Here is a 22,923-nt window from a genome sequence, read left to right on the forward strand (position 1 = left end):
CAGGGCAGCTACTCTTGGGGAGGAGGCAACCCTGAGTAAGAACCTCAACCACCGAAGACGGAAGACAGCAGCCAACTTGGCGTGGGGAGAAAATCGGCTGTCTACGCTTCCACGATAATATGAACATCGAACGCAGAAGAAGAAGAAGAAGAAGACTCACCCACTTCCAGCACGTTGACGGTACAGGAGTAGCCAGGTGATCCCTGGGAAACCACCGTGTAGCTGCCCACATCGTCGAACGTGTAGAGGAAGCTGTCGTTGGGGAGGGGGCGGCCGCTGTTGAACGCCCGCGGTCCTTTGATCATGTTCAGGGGTGTCTGATGGACAAAAAGAGGCAGGTAATGAGCTTGTTGTTGATAGATGTCTTCACAGTTGAGGAATGTTACACACTAATAACAGTTTGCTTTTAAAAACATAGACACACTGTAAACATCATTTAAAAAAAAAGATTTTGTGGATGTATTTTTTTTCATGTACAAACCTGGCTTACCTGGCTGCTTTACTGTAATAGAGAAAACAAACATGCATGTATGAACAAAAATGCACATGCAAACACACACACACACACACACACACACACACACACACACACACACACACACACACACACACACACACACACACACACACACTCACACGCACACAGAGAAAAACGTTCACCTCCACATCAGAAATCTGTGTAGACATTCTGATAATGAGCCGGAGGTCTGTTTAACTACCATTAGGCAGAGAAACTCACTGGACCGAATAAAAAAGAGTCAAACAAAACTACCATGCCACACAGCCCTACTGTCTAGGTCTGCTCAGGTTTCAAGTCTGAATGGCAACACACATTCTGACATGGAAATAGTTGGTTGAAACTAAAAAAATCACATATACTTACATCCATCCTAAGATTCAGTTATTACATCCTTCACAAAATATTTTTTTTGCTCTTCTACAGCTGAACCATTCATTCAGTTCTAAAACTAACACTACATGCGCCATTGCAAATGACTTATATAAACCAAAAACAAAATCCAGACAAGTGTGATAAAAAAAGAAAAAGAATGACAGTTGTTTAGAATGAGAGTAGTGTTTTTGTTTTTTAAACCTGATTTCTTACATGTTTTTTACATACATGTAGTCACAAAACCAATGTATGATGACTATGCAATATATCCTATACTATTCTTACTTCCCCAAACCACGTTCAATTAAAAAAAAATTCAATCTAATTCTTGCTTTAAATATTCAAAATGAACTTGCTTTTAAATTAAAATGACTGATCTCTAATGGTTAAAAACATAATGGATAGAGTATTTCAAACCAAACACACACATGTATAATATAACAAAACATTATCCTTTAAGATAAACGGGATGCACTTTCACTCAAAGGCAACACCAAAGAGTTGTGTGAAGTAGGAAGGAGAGAGATAGACGTCATAGTTGTGTGTTGGCAGACTTGACTTGACGGATGACTGTTTGCGTTAGTGAGACTGTGATCATGCTCATAATAATCATACTCACTTATTTTCTTATGATGTTTTTATTTTTTTTATTATGCATTCTTATTCTTTTGATTGGAAATGAGTATTGTTACAACATAATTTCCATATGGATTAATAAATTTGAGTTGAGTTGAGTTGAGTTGAGTAATTTGCAGTGAAAGGACACTGCTGCCCACCAATTTCAAACACATTCCACTTTTGCTGAAGAAAGAGTAACAGGAGAGCTACAGAAACAGCTAGGTGCCAAGAGAATTTTTGTCGCTGCAGCATTCCTGTTCAACAAAGACGCATAAGCTTGCAGGCAATGCAAGCTCACAGGATCAGGGCAGGCGCACACAACCTCCCTCCCTCTCTCTCTCTCTCTCTCTCTCTCTGTCTCTCTCTCTCTATCCCTTCTCTCTCCTCTCTCTCTCTCTGTCTGTCTCTCTCTCTCTCCCCTCTCTCTCCTCTCTCTCTCTCTCTCTTTTCCTCTCTCTCTCTCTTTTTCTTTTCCTCTCTCTCTCTCTCTCTCTCTCTCTCTCTCTCTCTCTCTCTCTCTCTCTCTCTCTCTCTCTCTCTCTCTCTCTTCCAAGGATAGATCTCTTCAAATCAAGCTTAGCCTATTCTGGTAGCGTCCTGTGGAATTCTCTCCTGGAATTTGTGAGAGTCCCAATGAGTCTCAATACTTTCAAAAAACACCTTTCACTGTATTTAATGTTAAATTACAAAAATTCACAGTGATGGAAGACTTCGTTTGGTTATATTTTCATTTGTCCAAAGCATCAGTGTTCATTATATTCACACAAAAACACTCAAAGCTTTAATAACACATTTACTCATGCATGTATATTCAGCATTGTTTTCACTACGTTACATATACAACGCTTTATATTTGTGTATGATATGTAATGTGTAAATATTCATATGTTGTTGTTTTTCTCTACCTTTTTTTCTACATTAATATCCGTGTAAATATGTGATTAGATTAGTCCCCTCTCCGGGCGAGGGCTGGTTGAAAAAAAGCTCATTGTATTGCTTATGCAACAACCCTCGAAAAATAAAATTTGATTTGATTTGATTTGATCTCTCTCACAGACACACACACATGAGCACACAAACAGACACACAGACACAGACACACACACAGACACAGACACACACACACACACTCACACACACACAATATCAAGAGAAGATACAGGGAAGCCAGCAAGAGGCAGAAAAGAATTCAACACCTTTGTTTGGTGTTAGAACACCTGAGACACCACACTGAGTACACTAACAATTCCTGGACAGATCGTTTTCTTCACAAATCAAACAAGATACATTGCACAGGAACACGCAACACAGCTATAAGTCGTTTAGCCTGATACGAGAACAACCCTGATGCCACAGGCAAAGAGAGTCACACTTGCATGAGAAAGGGAAATAATCAGCAAAGGGAGAGAAGAGGAATTAGAGATGAGAGAAGAAAGTGTTTCACAAATTCACCTCTTGCAAGTTCATGGTTTTCCACTGCAAGCACATACCACATAGTCAACAAACAGCGTGCAATGCGTAAAATCTGTGGCAAAAATGTGCTGTTCACACAAACACCAGACACGGCAATAGCTCGTGATTTTGCTCTCGTTGTTCCACATTTTCTGCAGCAATGAAAGCATGTGCAAAATAGACCTCTTCCGCCCCCCTGTCAGGTTTTTTATGGGCTGTGAAAGTTGGCCCCTTCAAATGAATGAGTCAAATCATTGTGACTGAGCAATTTGATTGCGAAGCTGCATGCAAAAACTAAGTTTTTCAGTAAAAGGCACATGCATGGACACTGGATCATCATGGCTGCAGTTCAGAGCTCCCATGTTCACATTTATGAAAGTAGGCCTCATTTCTAATAAACACTGCAGAAAATTCACACAGGAGCTTATTTTGCACTGTAATGCAGACGATACAGTGGAACCCCCCTTTTAAGACCTCCACCCTTTAAAGACCTTAGCTCTTTCAGACTTTCTGTTCATATCCTCTGTAGATTTACCCCCAGTTTAAGACTCCCTCCTTTTTAAGACCTGATTTTCTCAGATTGGTGGCGATTGTAAAAGGGGGGTTCCACTGTAGCTTGCTTCATGATAATTGACGTATTTTTTTTTAAAGAGGAGCTTCCATCTCTTCCACAGCCCATAGAAACCTGGACAGAGTTATTCATTCTGAACATCTTCTGTTGGGGTGATATCCAACCCTGATGCAGCCGTGCAAGTCAAAAACAAATAAAAAGTCAAACAGTCAAACAATATAGTCAGATAAAGCAAAATGTTATGAATACTTTCTCTTGTTTTTCTCAAATATAAGCAAAGCAGCTGTCTGGAATAAATGCATCTATGTTCAAATTTACAAGCCCTTTTGTATATATTCAGTGAATAGCAGAACTATCTACATAGTTATATATGCGTATCAAAAAATTGTGAAAGGGTAAATAAAAACATGCATAATTTAATCTCTATACATGGGAATGACTTATATAATATTTGCAAGTGTAACAAAATACAGCTTGTGTGTGTGTTTGTGCATGCGTGCTTGTTGTGAGCATTTGTCTGTTGTATGTGATTGTTTGCATGTTTTTCGACTAGGCACTGTGCTGCGCTGCAAAAAAATGTGATTTTTTGTATTTCATGCAAGTATTTATATGTGCTCTTTGATGAGTATTTTCCTTTTCATCTGTATTAGTTGTATATATCGTGTTGTGAACTTGTAAATTGAACTTGTAAAGCGCTTCGAGCTGTGGAGAAGCGCTATATCCCACGAACGCTATACTGTAATCGACTTGAGAAATTTTCATTCCGATAATACATGATAAAGAAGGATTCTTTGTGCCCGGCTACGAGCTACAGTTGAAGATGGAAGTTCACCAAAAATTGGGACCATACTAACAAAAATACGGTGGGTGCAATAGGCGCCCCCATTTTTTGAGCAAACGCCGCCACCCAAGGCCGCTTTGGACGGGTAGAAATTCCGTAGTTTCCAAGTCTATGGATAAAGCTCGCGTAAGAAGATTACATCACGGTCGAAAGTCTTTGACGTCAATTAATGCATCATAACGTCATGCCTCCCTGTAGTTTTTTTCTCTCGCGCGGTGTGTGTGTGTGTTCATTTTGTGCACATGTGTCAGTGTTACTGTTTGTGTGTGTGTTTGTGTGTGTGTGTGTGTGTGTGTGTGTGTATGTGTGTGTTCGTGTGTGTGCGTGTTTGAGAGAGAGAGAGAGAGAGAGAGAGAGAGAGAGAGAGAGAGAGAGAGAGAGAGAGAGAGAGAGAGAGAGAGAGAGAGAGAGAGAGAGAGAAAGAGAGAGAGAGAGAGTAAGAGAGCCAGGTTTGTCTTTCGCTGGGGTATGCAGTGCCTTGGCGTTGCACTTCTACTTAATTATTATATTATTATAAAGGCAAATAACTGTGTGTCTGTGTATACTGAACAGACCTGTAATGGTTGCACTGTCATGTACTGTGCACTTTTCTAGTGATACATTGGTTTAACAAAAAGAGGTAAATGAGACAAGCATGCTCTAAGATAACGAAGCTTTTCAGTTTCTAAACTGACCCTCAAATGTGACTGTAATATCAACCAAGCAAAGTCTGTATGTGTGAACATCAATAACATCTGATTAAAAAAATTAATCATTCTCCCGAGTAGAAATCGATCATTCACTCTATACTATAGGTCCTGTTATTATCACTCCACGCTTACATTAATTGTTGTTGTTTCTATTATGTCTCAATGTACAAAATCAAACGCTGTTGAAAAATTGAAAGTTTAAACAAATCTAGCTACAAAAATGTACGCAATCCCAAATATAATCTACTTGATGCTAAAATTGCCTTGTCTTCAAAACCTACAGGCTGAAAAACTGTCAAAACTCAAACTATCCAAATTTTTAAAAAATGCATGCAACAAAAAAATCTGAGAAAGCTACACATTTCTGTGTGTTTTAATTGTTACCCTTCTATCATTTTGTTGACTTGCAACTTGCACAGGCTGAGTCAGACTTTGGTCATTTTCTGATGTCTACAAAAGAATGAAGTGTCAATCTCTTACTTAAAAAAACACCATAAAAGAATAGCTCAACATGACAGCCGTCATGCAGGACCGCCAGAACGTATTGTACTGATCATAACAACAACTCTCTTGATCACTCAGGTGAGCAAATATGCTTCATGCAAACCAGTCATTGACATCACTTGATAGTGCTCATTGCACACAAAGCAGTCATTGACATCACTTGATAGTGCTCATTGCACACAAAGCAGTCATTGACATCACTTGATAGTGCTCATTGCACACAAAGCAGTCATTGACATCACTTGATAGTGCTCATTGCACACAAAGCAGTCATTGACATCACTTGATAGTCCTCATTGCACACAAAGCAGTCATTGACATCACTTGATAGTGCTCATTGCACACAAAGCAGTCATTGACATCACTTGATAGTGCTCATTGCACACAAAGCAGTCATTGACATCACTTGATAGTCCTCATTGCACACAAAGCAGTCATTGACATCACTTGATAGTCATGCTCATTGCACACAAAGCAGACTGAAACTTTAACTACAGCTTTGTCGGTGAACACCACAGCCCACAAACACTCCACCCAAAGCTGTGCAAAAACAACAATAAATTACTTGTTAGCACAAACTGCGAAAAAAAAATCAAAACACTTGTGTCAAATGCTTCACAAAACTGGTGAAAAATGCTTCACATTAACATAGCTGTGCATTTTCTGCTGTGAGCTAATGATTCCATGAAGAAAAACACATGTAGCTGTGGAAGATTAGGGCAAGGGGAACTACCTAGCAATGTTGATACAGTGCGATACATCAATGCCGGAGTGTGTGTGTGTGTGTGTGTACTTACAGCGCTGTTGGGGTCGGTGACGTGAATGATGTTGTGTTCTTCATCCGTCCCCTTCCAGTTCCACAGCAGGCTCTGACCCTGTTCAGCGGAAACACCACACAATGTTAACCTCACACCAGACAGTTTAGCTTAATTCTTAGTGTGAAATCACTATATCAAGCCAAACATGCCTGATGAAACAACACTCAAAAGTCAGAAGATCTGTGAAAGGTCACTGGTGGGTCAATATTGAAGCACAAAATCCCTCCTCACTTCCTACTTCCCCTCCCAACAACCCTCCCAACAACCCTCCCCCTCCCTCCCTCCCCCCCCCCCCCCCCCCCCCTGCTATAAAAATGTGTCAGTGGTAGGGTGCTAAAAGATATGAATCCCAAGCATACACGCATGCACGCACGCACGCACGCACTCACACACACACACACACACACACACACACACACACACACACACACACACACACACACATGTCTATCCCAAACCAACCTTCTGCAGATAGACATTGGTTGGATGGAATCCCTTCTTGTCGACCTGCACCACAATGCTGTCACAGCGCTCGTCACACACCACGCTGCTCAGTCGTGTGTCCTCCATGAACTGTAGACATTAAAGTCATTCAGTTCATGTGACAATATACAGTACAAAGCTGTCACAATGTCATGTGTCCTCCATGAACTGTAGAAAACATGACATTGAAGTAATCATCATCAGTCATTAACCCCTTCACTGCCCACCCTGTATGTAATACGTGGTCATTTTCTGTTTATCGTACGCCCATAACCGTATCTCATACGTGGGATTTGTGTCAACAACATTTCAGAACATTTGTGACCCTCCACCACGAAATGGGTCGCATGTCACCTCGCGCCGTTCTGCGCTAGGCTTAATATAAGTCCGGGGAATGCCTATATAGTAACCGTGTGAGGGTCACCGTAGTCACAGGCTTATAACTCAAACAGTTTTCACTCTTTTCTAAAACGGGTTTCACCACTGGATAGAGCATAAAAAACTCTTTATGAACATGTAAAAATATGAAAATCATGCAAAGGTGACATGCGACTCATTTCGTGGTGGAGGGTCACATTTCTGAAAACTAAATGGGAGGTAACCACTGTCCAAGTACTTGAAGGGGTTCTAAACACAGTTCTTTCCCATTGACCGTTCGGATAAGTTACTACCACTGTGGCAGTGAAGGGGTTAATGTACAATACAGGATACTAGAGATCTTCTGCATTCATGGGCTGAGAATCCCTCATACACTCAGGTTTTTTGACCGAGTCAGGGTTTTTTACGTGTATGACTGTTTTGACCCCGCCATTTAGGCCACGTACCATATGCCGATTTTGAAGGAGGCAGAACAATACAAGCACACTAGTCATCAAGGTTGTTAACTCGGAAAATGAGATGGTTCAGAGGGGAGAAAGACAAGAGCAGCATTCAGAAACAGTGCACCTAACCTTACTTTACTGGTATTACAGACTTCACACAATGTCCAAAAGTTATCAGCCAGTTTTATCCCAAATTCCCTCTCCACACATGGAAGGAGACATATATAAGCTTTGTTATAAGTCTACACATATCACACTAAATAATAAGGGCTGATTGCAGCAACCGTGACAGCACGGTGAGCTATAAAAATGGCATTGCATGCAGTCACTAAATACAATGTAATTTTCTGTAGGGCGTTACACTTATTCCATAAAGTTCACACGCCACACGTATAACCTAAAAAATACTTAACAAAGAGGAGCTCTCCAAGGTGCTATGTTTGAAACTTACAGGCGTTTAAACAAGAAAGGCACACTCCCGATGAAAACAAAGAGCTCAACTAAACGAACATTCACAACAAACAAATGAAACACAAAAACAGTGACATCACTGACCTAGCTAGCAAAGAAAGACACTAGAAACACTGACTGATGACAGCACAGTTCACGCTCAATTTAAACATCTGTTGGCGCTAACCCACAAACACAGAATCACCGCTAACATCACACAAAAAGAAAGCACAGAAAGAAGAGAAAGAAAGGAGTAAAACCTTGAGACAAACAAAAACACAGTCAAACAAATTAGGCTGTTCCAGGCACTGGGGTATTTCTACAAGCAAATGGCAAACTGTCCCTGTGATACTCTGCAAAAGCCACCTCCTTTAACACTTTCTACCCCACCTATTTTGACCAAGTTTATTTTAGCCCAGACCAGCTGTTCTGCAGCAGGTCACTCACAATTGTATTAACAGTGTAGTAACTGTGTATCAAGACGCTGGAATGCAGGCGTTAGATCGACGTTACAGGAAGCGACTGAAGCTAACAGTCTGAGCAGATATATCCGTCCCTTGTCAGATAGAGCCATATGAGTGGGTACGGATATATCCGTACCTGGGAGACGAGTTAACCTAACTCCAGTGTATACAGTGAATACAGTGGAACCCCCCTTTTAAGACCTCCAAAAATCTTAAAAAATCAGGCCTTAAAAAGGAGGGAGTCATAAAATGGGGGTAATTTTACAGAGCTGATCAACAAGAAGTCTGAGAAACAAGGGTCTGAAAAAGGCAGAAGTCTGATGTTGGGGGTCTTAAAAGGGGGGTTCCACTGTAGTGCTTTCAGGTGGTGCACCATATGTTCAGCATGCACTCAGCACGTGTTAGTCTGTGTTCAGATTTTTGTTTGTTTGTTTGTTTGCTTAACGCCCAGCCGACCACGAAGGGCCATATCAGGGCGGTGCTGCTTTGACATATAACGTGCGCCACACACAAGACAGAAGTCGCAGCACAGGCTTTACGTCTCACCCAGTCACATTATTCTGACACCGGACCAACCAGTCCTAGCACTAACCCCATAATGCCAGACGCCAGGCGGAGCAGCCACTAGATTGCCAATTTTAAAGTCTTAGGTATGACCCGGCCGGGGTTCGAACCCACGACCTCCCGATCACTGGGCGGACCCCTTACCACTAGGCCAACCGTGCCGGTTGTGTTCAGATTAATCACTTCTTCTGAAGACTGCAATGACTGGAAATGCATAACTCTGTTCAGGTAAAAAGGGGTATTCCATGCACATTTGAATGAATCCTTTGATATTTTGTTTGTATATTTGCGTAAAAGTTTGCTCATTTTTAGTTATAGAATCTTGGTGTGTAACTCTAAAATGCTGCCTGTGTATGGAAACTGTACACAGTAAGCTGTCCAGTGAGTGGTACCTGCGATGAAAGGACAGCCTTGGGACCAGCCCAAAGTGTCCCTACATTGCAGGTGGCCTGTCATGACAGGTTTATCTTAGGAGAGATATAGACAAAGGGACAACAGAAGGTGTCCTTTTTAGGGAGGTGTCCTCTCACTGGAGGTGCCACACATCGCAGGTACCACTGTAGTGTGAAAGAGCTCAGAAAATATTTCTAGGTAACGTGACACTGAAGCATGAGTGTTTGTTTCTGCTCCAGATTTGTCGAGTCTGTAAAATACGCTTCTTCTTATGTTGTCTCCTGGTAATTTGTCAGAAAATAATCATGTTGGAGTCATTCACAAGTAAAAAGGAGTGCAACGACAGTTACCAAATATACAAAAGCCTTTCCAATACAATATCATTTTGATATTTTCAGCTTACACTTAAAAGTTAGATGTTAGATCATACCCATTTATTTAGAGGTTGAGACTTTTTAGACAAAAGATGAGAATGATTTCTTTGTTTCAAAATCCTTTCCATTGTAGTGATAAAAGGAAAGAGAGAATGCTTTATGTCCTACAGGCTAAATATTTCGCCTCTTAAAGACATTAGATATGGGTTATACGATTCGAGTTTTTACGCCCTCACGGCTTTTTACGAAATACGCAAGTGTATACGTGTTTAGGTGGTATTAGCCATCTGCACTTATGGCAGAATGACCTAGATCTTTTTCGTGCCATTGAGGTGACATGGGGGTGGGACATGGCTTCCGTCTCTGGGTCTGCACATAAAGTTGACCTGTGTCCGTCCCGGCCCGAATTCGAACCTGCGACCTTTCGATCACAAGTCACTGCTCTACCAACTGAGCTACCGGGCCCCACATTGTAGTGATATGAATTTTTTGGATATTTCATGATTATGGTGAAGTTAGTGTTGACAGGTGTTATTTGTTTTACTTCATATAATAAGGAATTTTGAGAACAGTACGCTGTTCAGGAATTTTTTGGACAGAAGTGAGATAACGACAGAACTGTTCAAACTTTGACAAGGGACTTTGTTGACATCAACTGTCTGCGAGACTGCGGTGATGAAATCAACACAAAAACACAGTGCATTGAGTGAAGGCAGCACAGCAAGAAACACCTGTAAGCTATTTAACACCCACAGTCTAATCTAGCACAGCTTTTTACACAAATACATTTCTATACAAAAATAAAAGCATGCAGTACCTGCGGATCTTGCTTTTTCTGTACAAAGAGAAAGAAAAAGAGAACTCAAGACCACACCACCACCAATCTTAACAGTCTTAATTATAGTATCGAAACGTTTTCAAGAATTTTAAGCTCTAGTCATCATGACGAAAGCTTTGAAATAAAATACAACGAAGCAGTAAGCTGACTTTGTTGCATAAAATCAAAATACAAACACTTATTCCAAGGCCAATCAGTTTTTTTATGAATCAATTTCTGGTGTCTTTAACAAAATCAACTCTTACAAAAATACTCCTGTGAACGGAGAGCACCCGGGCTGTTCATTTTTGGTATGTGACCAAATGGAGAGATGGTCTTATCACATATAACAGCCTGACCATATCTGCGACTGTTTTTACGAGGCGGAGTGGGACTTTAACTGGAATCGGATTAAAATCTATGCAAGTATATCCACACACAAAGAAGAAAACTCAAGAGAAAACTACTTACGTTGGTTTCTATCAACTTCTGGAATGATCTGCTCTTGTAATGGAATTTGCCAGTCTGAGGAATGCCTCGAGCAAAACAACGTCTGAAAACCAAGTCAAATTACCTTATCAATAAAATAGATCAACAGGTGAGAAAACAAAGGTATACATACTCTTTAACATTCGGCAGTTTCACACACACACACACACACACACACACACACACACACACACACACACACACACACACACACACAAAATGATCCCCACCCCACACACAAACAAAGACACAAAATGACCCCCACCCCACACACAAAGACACATAATGACCCCTCAAACACACACAAAGATACAAAATGACCCCCACCCCACACACAAAGACACATAATGACCCCTCAAACACACACAAAGACACAAAATGACCCCCACCCCACACACAAAGACACATAATGACCCCTCAAACACACACAAAGACACAAAATGACCCCCACCCCACACACAAAGACACATAATGACCCCTCAAACACAAACAAAGACACAAAATGACCCCCACCCCACACACAAAGATACAAAATGACCCCCACCCCACACACAAAGACACATAATGACCCCTCAAACACACACAAAGATACAAAATGACCCCCACCCCACACACAAAGACACAAAATGACCCCTCAAACACACACAAAGACACAAAATGACCCCTCCCACACACAATGACCCCCCTCCCCACACACACACACACACTGACCGAGGGGCCAAAGCCTTCTGGTTGATGCCCGACTCGAGGACCTGGTCTACGGTTTCCACGGCGACAACGTCAAACTGTCGGGGGTTGCCGAAGACCCAGGCCACCACGTCGTTGAGCTGGATAGTGACGGGGTCGGGTCGCAGCTCCGACACCTTCACACTCACCTCGTGCACCTGGGGATACACAGGTGTGCTTCAAGGTTCATGCTTTATTGCTCACCACAGGGGGCCCACTTGGGACATAGGGATGCGCAATTTGATTAACATTGCAGCAATAGACGAATTCCGAAAGTAACTCTGTCGGGTTTGTATGGCTTGTGAAAGAGTGAATGCCCTTATTCCAAGGCAAACGGGTATACCTTTATTTGTTCCTCAGAAAAACATTGGAGGGGCCAATCACAAGGACTGGGTGGCCGAGTGGTAACGCACTTGCGCTCGGAAGCGAGAGGTTGCGAGTTCGACCCTGGGTCAGGGTGTTAGCAATTTTCTCCCCCCTTTCCTAACCTAGGTGGTGGGTTCAAGTGCTAGTCTTTCGGATCAGACGAAAAACCGAGGTCCCTTCGTGTACACTACATTGGGGTGTGCACGTTAAAGATCCCACGATTGACAAAAGGGTCTTTCCTGGCAAAATTGTATAGGCATAGATAAAAAATGTCCACCAAAATACCCGTGTGACTTGGAATAATAGGCCGTGAAAAGTAGGATATGCGCCGAAATGGCTGCGATCTGCTGGTTGATGTGAATGCGTGATGTATTGTGTAAAAAATTCCATCTCACACGGCATAAATAGATCCCTGCGCCTTGAGTCCGAGTCTGGAGATACGCGCTCGATATAAGACTTCATATAACTAGCGAGGGGTGTGTGGGAAACATGAGGACAGGAGCCTGTGTGAAGTTATTTGTCAGAGGAAAAGCAGGGGTATTCACTCTTTCACTACACATACAAACCCGATGGAGTCATTTTCTGAAAATCCTCTGTTATAAAATGATCAGCCCTGTTTGAATTCTGCAGTCTATCTACCATCACACAGATGAGTCTCCAATTTTAAAACGTCTTTGCTACTATGCAATATGTTTTTAATGTAAAATGCTCATCAGTTTTTATTTTCATCAAAATACTGAAAGATATGTAGATTGATTGCGTGCTGCAACCCTGTGGCAAGGCATGCCAGTGTCAACATCAAAAAGCATAACAGTAAATACAGAACACCTCTTCTCTTATACAGTCTGTCCCCTAACCATTGAAAATGTTGTCCCTGACTTCAAACAAATTTCATCAGTTCCTACCACATAAAATCACAACGAATTAAATAAATATCAATGTAAAGGTTATCAAGTGCCCTATATTTGAAAAAAAAACGTGTTCAATTCTTATTATCTCCTCTTGGCTGTGCCAGGCAACAATTGTCAAGAAATACTGGACAAGCTGTACCTACAGTCAAGTGTTATGTCCTCTCTAGAGCTGATCTCATCATGAATTCTAGATTAAAAATATTGGTGCTACTGACCTGAGGACGTGTGGAGACGACCACCGCTCCGAACACCTGTGGCAGGGACTTGCTGCAAAACACAATGAAAGCCATGTTACACTTGTGGTGCTCTTCTCATTCATACAGATTTGAAAAAGAATTCACCAGTATTTTTTTCTAATGCAGTGGTTGCCAATACCAAAAGCGTGGCTGATATTAAAGCATGTCTCTACATGAAGACTGACACACACACACACACACATGTACGCATGCACACGAACACACACACATGCAAACACACACACGCACGCATGCAACGCACACACACACACACCAACACCCCCTGCACACACATACACTCTGACCCCCACACACATACAAACATACACACACACATAAACACACACACACACTGATCCCCCACATACACTCACTACCCCCCCCCCCCACACACACACAATAACCCCCCCCACACACACACACACACACCACAACCTCCACCCACCTGATGAAGTAGTAGACGCCAGGTGTGGTGAACTGGAAGGCGAAGGCGGAGGGACTGTCGCGAGGAAGGCCGCTACAAAAGCCGCCGGTGATGGGGAGCCCTTGGTGCGACACCTGTACGATGTTGTGCTGCCGCTTGCCGCTCTGCCACACCCACCACACACGGTCGTTGCAGTTCACCGTGATCACCTTGGGTTCGAACCCGTTGTCTGTCAGGTGCACGGTGTGGTTCTGCAAGGCATCACACACTGGTCAGAAGTCATCAAACTTGGACCATTTTTGAGCACAAAACAAATTATGAAGTGAAGCAACACATCAATCAATCAATCAATATGAGGCTTATATCGTGCGTATTCCGTGGGTACAGTTCTAAGCGCAGGGATTTAAAAAAATCGCGCACATATTCAAGGCGCAGGGATTTATTTATGCCGTGTGAGATGGAATTTTTTTACACAATACATCACGCATTCACATCGGCCAGCAGATCGCAGCCATTTCGGCGCATATCCTACTTTTCACGGCCTATTATTCCAAGTCACACGGGTATTTTGGTGGACATTTTTATCTATGCCTATACAATTTTGCCAGGAAAGACCCTTTTGTCAATCGTGGGATCTTTAACGTGCACACCCCAATGTAGTGTACACGAAGGGACCTCGATTTTTGGTCTCATCCGAAAGACTAGCACTTGAACCCACCACCAAGGTTAGTGGTTGGAGACAGAGAGACAGAAAGAGAGAGAGAGACAGACAGACACAGACAGACAAACAGCGTAAAGCAACATAAGATCAGATACTGCAATAAGACCGGTGCTTCAAATACTCAGTGTCTTCTATAGGTGGACCATTTTGTGGTACAAAACAAACATGAAGTGCAGCAACACATCACACAAATGAAGCTGACCTTTGACCCAGGGTTGACGAGGACGGAGCAGGAGTTAAATGAGTCGCCGACGTCGGACACCTTGTAGGTGTGGACACCCACGGTGGTGAAGTTGATAGACGCCGCACCTACCCGCGTCATCAGCTGGGCGGCCGTCCCGTCTAGGTCCTGGTAGTGCTCTGTAGAGACGGGGAGAGAGAAATGTCAGTGAAGGGGAAGAGATTTTGTTTGCGCTTAGAAAAAGGAAGGGAATATGGGGAATTTGTGCCGTATTTGAAAACATCCCCAAGAAAACCACAAAAACAGAATGTACTTACAACTGAGGCCCTCTGTATGAACACTGACTGGACAAAGCATACAAGCAGTTTGTGCTCTTTGCCAGAGCAGTTTGAAAATCTGCAGACGTACCGACAGCAGCTGTTATCATTTCTGTTGTCATAGTGGTAAAGAAACTAACTTGTTGTCAAATAAAGTTTGAGAGAGAGACAGACAGACAAGAGACATGAGAGACAGGGAAACAGAGAGACAGAGAGACAGACAGACAGACACAGACAGACAAACAGCGTAAAGCAACAGTTATCATTGAGAACATCTCCTCTCACCTGTGGGCTCAGCTGTGGTGTTTTTGCGGGAGAGAGGGGTGAGTGTCTTGTCCTCCTCCAGTAGCAACAGTCCCTCCCCCAGCGCCGAGATACTCGGCCCGTCCCACACCCACCACACCCGCTCCCCCGTCATCACACGCACCAAGTCTGAAACATGTAACGATCACTCCGTCAAGCTTGACAAAATCTCTCTCGCCATGTATGCACACGCAACATTGCTGTTAACGTTGTTGATGGAACTGAAAAAGCAACTTGAGGGATATTAGCTGGGGCATCTACATAGTTGATTAAGTGCAATTCTTAATTCTTAGTAAATGTGATGTATTTCATGTCTGTAATCGCCTGACACCGCATGGCACCTTTCCTTGTTTTTATAAGGCAGTAACATTTTGAGTCTTGAGTCTGGATCCATTTTACTGCAATAAGCCCAGGCATGCATTCACAGATACAAAAAAATACCAAGTTATTCTATTATTTCATCCCAAGTACTTTCTTTTTACACCATTTTTTCACACTACCTGTAAAAGATATACTTTTAAAAAAGGTGCAAACTCAAGCTGTAGAGATTCATGGAAAAAAACCCACAGTTGTCCCTTTTGACAACTGACAATGATGACACCTGTGCATTTTCCTACTCTCTTACTGCTCTAAATGTTCTTTAGCATTTCTCTCGAAGCAAATCAACCCAACCTCCCAACACCCACCTGGAGTGAATCCGTTCTCCTGCAGCTTGATCACGTGTTCTCGTTGTTTTGGTTTGACGATGATGGTGCCGATATACTCGGCAGCCTCCTCAAAGTTTTGGTCGGAGAAGTAGAACACACCCACCTTGTCAAAGCGATGCGACAGAATGCCTTGTTTGCTGCAAGGAAATCAATTCAAATATAATAAAATAAAAGCAAAGAAAGATGCATGTCTCACACATGATGAAGTGTGTGTTTGACATATAAATGAATCCAAAAACAATTATAATTTATTTACAACAAATTATTAAACACAAATTAACATGGCCCTCGTTGTCTGTTTATTATTGTTACTGAATGCATGCTTGCATGTGTATGTGCATATGTGTGTGTGTATGTGTGTGTGTGTGTGTGTGTGTGTGTGATGTGTGTGTGTTTGTGTGCGTGTGTGTGTGAATGAGTGTGTGTGTGTGTGTGAATAGTGTGTGTGTGTGTGTGTGTGTGTGTGTGTGTGTGTGTGTGTGTGTGTGTGGTGTGTGTGTGTGTGTGGTGTGTGTGTGTGTGTGTGTGTGTGTGTGTGTGTGTGTGTGCATGCATGCTAATGTTGATGCCTACCTGAGCTAGTGTACATGTACAATGTATATGTGTATGCCTGTGTGCAATGTCAGAGAGGAACAGAATCTCTGTGCACATGGCACACAATCAGCAATTAGCTCAACAAAAAGTACACATTCCCCGCCATCAAGGCAACTTCATCTGTAATTTTAAAATATCATGTTAGGCTTATTCTAACAGCGCCATTGAACATGAAAGAAGTAAAATAGCAAGCTTACCTGGGAGTGGCCCACTTGAAGCCTTCCCTGACAGGCTGAAAAATACAAATTGTCAAAGTGTTACCAGTGAGCGATTATGTACGTGCAGCATGAACTGTCTCAGCAAAAAGAACAAACCAAAAAAACATACACCTATAGATTTCAAACATACAGATTCAAGACAAATCAACACAATTTGAGATCAATCAAGCAAATAGTATTGTTCACAATCTGAAGATAACCACTGATAACTGTGCAAGAAATATAGTCCAAACAATTTACACCAGAGACAAAGAAAGATCTATACACTGAGAAATAAAAGCAAACTGACCTCATACGCGTCGTCTTCGTTATGATCCAGTGCTGGAGGCTCAATCTGGTACACACTGTGGGTCTTTTTACACTGCACAACAAACACAAACATTCGGTGAGCATCACAGAGAACACATAATCACATGCTATGCATTGAAAGTCTAACACACAGTTTCTTTCTCTCTCAAACACAAGCTCTCTCACACTCTCTATCAAACACATACTCGTGCACTCTTTCTCTCTCTCTTTTACACACACACACATGCACAGACACACACACACAGACGCATGAACAAACACACACACGCGTTCACACACATGTGACTCTCTCTCACTTTCTCTCTTCTTCAGTTTCTTTATTTCTTTCCCTTTCTTGTTCATGAAAAGTTTATGCAATTTCTCAGTTTGAGATAAAAAAAAGTATTATTGTAGCTCTTTTCTCAGAAACCAGTGGAGCGTGACTGACCTTGAACTTGTCCCAGGAGAACCAGACGCGGTCGCCCTCCTCGATCAGCAGGATCATGGGCTGGAACGAGCGGTCCATAATGTCCACCCGGTACTCCCTAACACACAACATACAGCCAACATCTTAATGATAATAAACCTCTTCTGTCATATCACAACACACATTGGTATCTAACACACGACTGAGACATGTTTTGTTCATTTTGTGTTAGAATATGCCGCAAACATCAACTGTCATACCCCATCACAAACTGGAAAACAGAACTGAGAGGTTAACTTCGTTTTGAGACAGAACATGCAGCAAACCTCTCTGTCAAACTACATCACACATCACACATCACACATTAGACATCACACATCACACATCATACATCATACATCACACATCACACATCACACATCAGACAACAGAACAGTGATCGACAAGAAGAACAAGAAAACAGAACTGAGAGGTTTACTTCATTTTGACACAGAACATGCAGCAAACCTCTCTGTCAAACTACATCACACATCACACATCACACATCATACATCACACATCACACATCACACATCACACATCAGACAACAGAACAGTGATCGACAAGAAGAAGAAGAATTTTAGAAGACAACAGAACCAAGACACTTATAGGTTAACTTCATTTTGACAGTTATCTTGTTCTAGACCTTCTCGCCTGCAGTCTCTGGTTCCGTATTCGATAGTGGACACATTTCTCCTTCCGCACGTGAAAGGTATCTCACAATAAATAGGATGCAGGAGAAAAATCAACAATGTGTAAAAAACACAAACATTAAATCATTAAATTGAGTAATCTAACTGACTGGTTACTGGGTCATTTCACACTTAACAGACCTATCGCAATCTTTTGATCCAAGAAAGATATTTTCATATCTGCTTACCTGGACACCGCGTGTACACACACAATACACAGGTGAGTCTTGCCCGGCTCTGACCCTTCTGTCCTGAAGTAGTGCAGGCCCGGTCGACTGCAACACAATAACACACATCATAATATTTGTCATTTTAATGCTTCATGCTTTTTCCTCGGACTGACTGCATGTCAAATTATTCTAAATTGAAATAAAAAAATAAAAAATTCAAATAAATTTCACTGACCAAGAAAAGTATGATAATGAGGGATTCATTACTTCAAAAACAAACAAACCACGATTGCCACAAACTGCAAAGTTGGAGGAAGAAACTACACATATTTGTTTACTGACTGCATGTATGCAGTACACAATTTTAGCACAAAAACCCTGTTAACACTTTCTACCCCACCTATGTTGACAAAAATTTTTTAAGCCTAGACGAGCTGTGCTACAGCAGGTCACTCAGAATTGTAGTAACTGTGTAGTAACTGTGTAGTAACTGTGTATCAACACGCTGGAATGCAGGCGTTGTATGGACGTTACAGGAAGCGACTGAAGCTAACAGTCTGACAGGATATATCTGTATCTGGTCAGATAGAGCCATATGAGTGGGTACGGATATATCCGTACCTGGGAGACAATGAGCTAAGAGTACTATACTCAAGGACATCAAGTACAGACATCATAGATCAGCTAAACTCATCCTTGGCAACAAAACAGTGCTCTAATGGTCAAAACATGCACAAACACACCCATGCATGCGTGCATACACATACTCATGCAAGCACACACACACACAAGCACGCAAACACACACACATGCAAACACACACACACACACACAAACACAAATATATATTCCAACAACTACACACACACACACAAAAACACACAAATTAACACACACATGAAACAAATGCTGTGTTGCAGAACTTACTTGAAGGTTTGTCTGTAAGTGCCAGTGGTAGTGGCAAGCAGGCTGAAAAACATAACACATTATTGCCACTTTAGTTTGACTCTCATCACAATCAAGTCATTCATGTCAGACACTTTTGTAATCTGCATCCTGTGAAATAAGCACGTATCCTTGCTTTTTCTCACACACATATTCACTTGTATTTCTAACAGTTTCTTAACTTGTTGACATTTATACAGGTGTGTATTGTAACAACATACAATGCATACACAAACATAATCACAAACAAGACATTGGGCAAATAAGCAACAAGACTGAAAATGTAAGCACAGACAAACACAGAAAAACAGAAGACAGATAGTGATCTCTGTCAGCCAATACTTTGCATTGGGTGCCTGTCGACTGAGACAACCCTTGTCGAAGACGTAGTTGACCTCTGACATGGTGTGTGGGACAAGCGTCTGTTTCCACGACCAGCGAATGGACGTGCCCTGGTCGATGTAGACGGTGTCGGGCGCGAAGCCGTCGTCCAGCACCTCCACCTGCAGGTCAGTCTTCCGCCGCACCTTGATCATCAGGGGGGTGCAGCGAATCCCAGAGCTGTGGGAGGAAAGGACAGGTGTGGTCAGTTTGCTTTCATGCAGTGGAACCCACCTGCTAAGACCTACCAATTTAGACCCTGTTTTCTTAGATTTTCGGTTCATAACCTCGGTAAATTTAGCCCTATTTTACAACCTGCTTTTCTCACACTTTGTGAAGGTCTTAAAAAGAAGGTTCAGTATTTTTTCCGTTTTTTGGGGCGAACTTATTTATCCCCCTGCGGTGAAATTTTGGGTCGCTTATTCTCAGTGGAAAGCTGGCAGCGACCTAGGTGTGTGCGTGTTTAGTTGTTATGAGCCACCTGCACTTATAAATAAATAAACAAATACGAGAATGTATAACGCGCACATATCTCACCACAAGGCGACTCAAGGCGTACTTATGGCAGAATGACTAAGGTCTTTTACGTGCTACAGTGGCAACACGGGGGTTGGACATGGATATCGTCTCTGAGTCATCACATAAGGTTTATCAGTGTCCGGCCCGGCCCAGATTCGAACCCGTGACCCAAGGATGACAATTTCAGTGCTGAGACTGCCAAATAAGATACCAGACCAGTCTCAAGAATTTTCAAGACTGAGGTGTTTTATTTTATGCTGTGCCAATTTATAAGACATAAAAATTGTGAAGTAGCGACTTTCTTCTGAGATCCTAAAAATCTTTTAGCAGAGCAAATGAGAGATAGTGATCCCTTCGCACATAGCCTAGCTACTGGGACCACGAGACTCTCATCTTGGGGACCAGAGAGGTTCTAAGCAAAGTCCCCTTTGGGGGACATATCATTGTGTCCATTTATGTCTACTTATTTTCTTCAGCCACAACCATGCAATTGCTAGGGATGTAGTCATATCTGAGTCATTTGTCACTCATCTGCTGTCAGGTAGCGATGTACCATTCTTTAATTTCAGAAAAGGGCATGACATCCTGTCATATACATCTGATACCAATATATCTATTGAGGCAAATCACTGCTAAACGTTGAATTATACTCCCATGTTCTTGTGCAAGAATTACAGTGCCTGTGTTTATATCTGAATAAAATGTGTGTTATTCTTCAACATCCCTTATAAATGAACACACACCCTCGTCCCTTACAAGCTCAGATAACCTCAGCATGCAGAATGTCAGGACACGTACTACACACACCAACACCGTTATCGTAACACATTTCACAACACACCTTGTCACAAGACTGGGCAACCTTGATTGACGTAGTGAAGAAGCCAAAACAACTATCCGGATCAAACCCACCCACCCCAAAAATGTAAAAAAAAATGAAATGGACAGAAATACTCCAGAACAGTTACGGAGGGATTTTCACCGACAGACCGTCAGTGAAAATCCCTCCTGTTTGCTGATGTAAATATTTGCTGGACTCCCTTTAAGTGTTTGTATGTCACTGGTATCCATAGATCATTCCGGCATAATACCACCGTATGCTTGCGCGCACACACATGCATTTTTCATTTTTTTCTTCTTTTCATTTTCATTACTTTATTGTCCCATCACTGGGAAATTCGGGTCGCTTCCTCCCAGTGGAAAGCTAGCAGCAACGGAGTCGCGCTACCCAGGTGTCTGCGTATTTAGGTGTATTCAGCCACCTGCACTTATGGCAGAATGACCAAGGTCTTTTACGTGCCATTGTGATGACACGGGGGTGGGACATGGCTTCCGTCTCTGGGTCTGCACATAAAGTTGACCCGTGTCCGTCCCGGCCCGAATTCGAACCTGCGACCTTTCGATCACAAGTCCAGTGCTCTACCAACTGAGCTACGCAGTGCCACTTTCACAGCTATAAAGGGGTTCACAAATTGTCAAATGCAGTTTCTAAATAATGCAACCTTGTTAAAGAATCACAACACAATGACATGATGATGATTTGAAGACGTCAACACAAGCATGATTGTGTGCCACCGAGTCATGATGTGATGAGAGTTACTTTACTCTTAAAAACAAGCACACTGCACAGTATATTAAGTTTCTGCAATTGCTGTTGTTAAGAAACACTGCCGAACATCACAGTTTGTTAAAACTTCATTACAAACTGACATTACAACTTCTCTTACCTTTGTAGAAAACTACAAATTGAACAAAAAACAAAACAAAAAGAACTGAAGTAATGTAGAAATGGTTCACACAGAGATATCAATCACAACTACCAACATTCTCCAAATCGATGGCTTTTGAAACTAAGACAGGACTAAGAAAGGAAGACAGAAATAATGGGGAAAAACAAAGACAAAGAAAAGGTCAGCAGAAAGGAAAGCACAAATTCATTCTATTAAAGGCACAGTGCGCCTCCCGTAAACCATCACAGATACTGTCAGGCTTTTACACACACACCCTTCCACGTAAAGAATTAATTTTGCGGATTGTGTCAGAGACAATTGGACCGTGGTACGTTTTGGCGCTAGACCTAACTTTTAACATCTAAATAATAAATTGACAGCATGTTACACAAACATTCTTAAATCATAAAAGAATTATTTTTTCATCAAGACAAGATCAGTACAATTCGAAGTTTTGAAAGTTTGAAAAAAGAAACGCCCGGAAGCAGGGTCACGAAAGGTCGTGGTTCTCGTAGCAGACGATGGTTAATGTCTATCGCCAGTTCCTCTGAACAGTCAAAAGCCATCGCGAGAGTTCTTGTGAACCACAGTGTTCGTGCATAGTCAGAGGTACATAATAACGTGCTATTGCAGAGAAGCTCACAGCGAGTCGCATTCAAATGACTAACTGACGACTGCATTGTGAAAAAGGGAAACTGGATCACACGAGTTCACAATGGCTCAGGGGTAAGATAAACCACGCAAAAATAAATTCTTTGAAAATTGCTCGCCCTTTACGGAGGGCACC

General features: G+C 42.1%; 1 protein-coding gene across 3 annotated transcripts in view; it reads right to left on the reverse strand.

The window, feature by feature from the left end:
* LOC138965301 (uncharacterized) overlaps positions 1-22,923 on the reverse strand; it is a 148,853-nt gene that overhangs the window by 101,092 nt on the left and 24,838 nt on the right. The window contains exons 5-22 of one of the 3 annotated variants that reach the window (XM_070337426.1): positions 19,849-20,067; positions 19,489-19,530; positions 18,580-18,666; positions 17,681-17,777; positions 17,234-17,305; positions 16,924-16,958; positions 16,112-16,269; positions 15,408-15,554; positions 14,827-14,984; positions 13,925-14,154; positions 13,459-13,510; positions 11,952-12,124; positions 11,223-11,304; positions 10,752-10,769; positions 6,848-6,958; positions 6,365-6,442; positions 2,963-2,986; positions 161-317 (exon numbers count right to left, since the gene is read on the reverse strand). In XM_070337426.1, the coding sequence (XP_070193527.1) occupies positions 161-317; positions 2,963-2,986; positions 6,365-6,442; positions 6,848-6,958; positions 10,752-10,769; positions 11,223-11,304; positions 11,952-12,124; positions 13,459-13,510; positions 13,925-14,154; positions 14,827-14,984; positions 15,408-15,554; positions 16,112-16,269; positions 16,924-16,958; positions 17,234-17,305; positions 17,681-17,777; positions 18,580-18,666; positions 19,489-19,530; positions 19,849-20,067 (1,940 nt within the window). The remainder of the gene's footprint in view (positions 1-160; positions 318-2,962; positions 2,987-6,364; positions 6,443-6,847; positions 6,959-10,751; positions 10,770-11,222; positions 11,305-11,951; positions 12,125-13,458; positions 13,511-13,924; positions 14,155-14,826; positions 14,985-15,407; positions 15,555-16,111; positions 16,270-16,923; positions 16,959-17,233; positions 17,306-17,680; positions 17,778-18,579; positions 18,667-19,488; positions 19,531-19,848; positions 20,068-22,923) is intronic. The other 2 variants (XM_070337427.1, XM_070337428.1) reach the window with 2 other exon arrangements.

The sequence above is a fragment of the Littorina saxatilis genome, linkage group LG4 (genome assembly GCF_037325665.1).
Source record: "Littorina saxatilis isolate snail1 linkage group LG4, US_GU_Lsax_2.0, whole genome shotgun sequence".
Lineage (NCBI taxonomy): Eukaryota > Metazoa > Mollusca > Gastropoda > Littorinimorpha > Littorinidae > Littorina > Littorina saxatilis.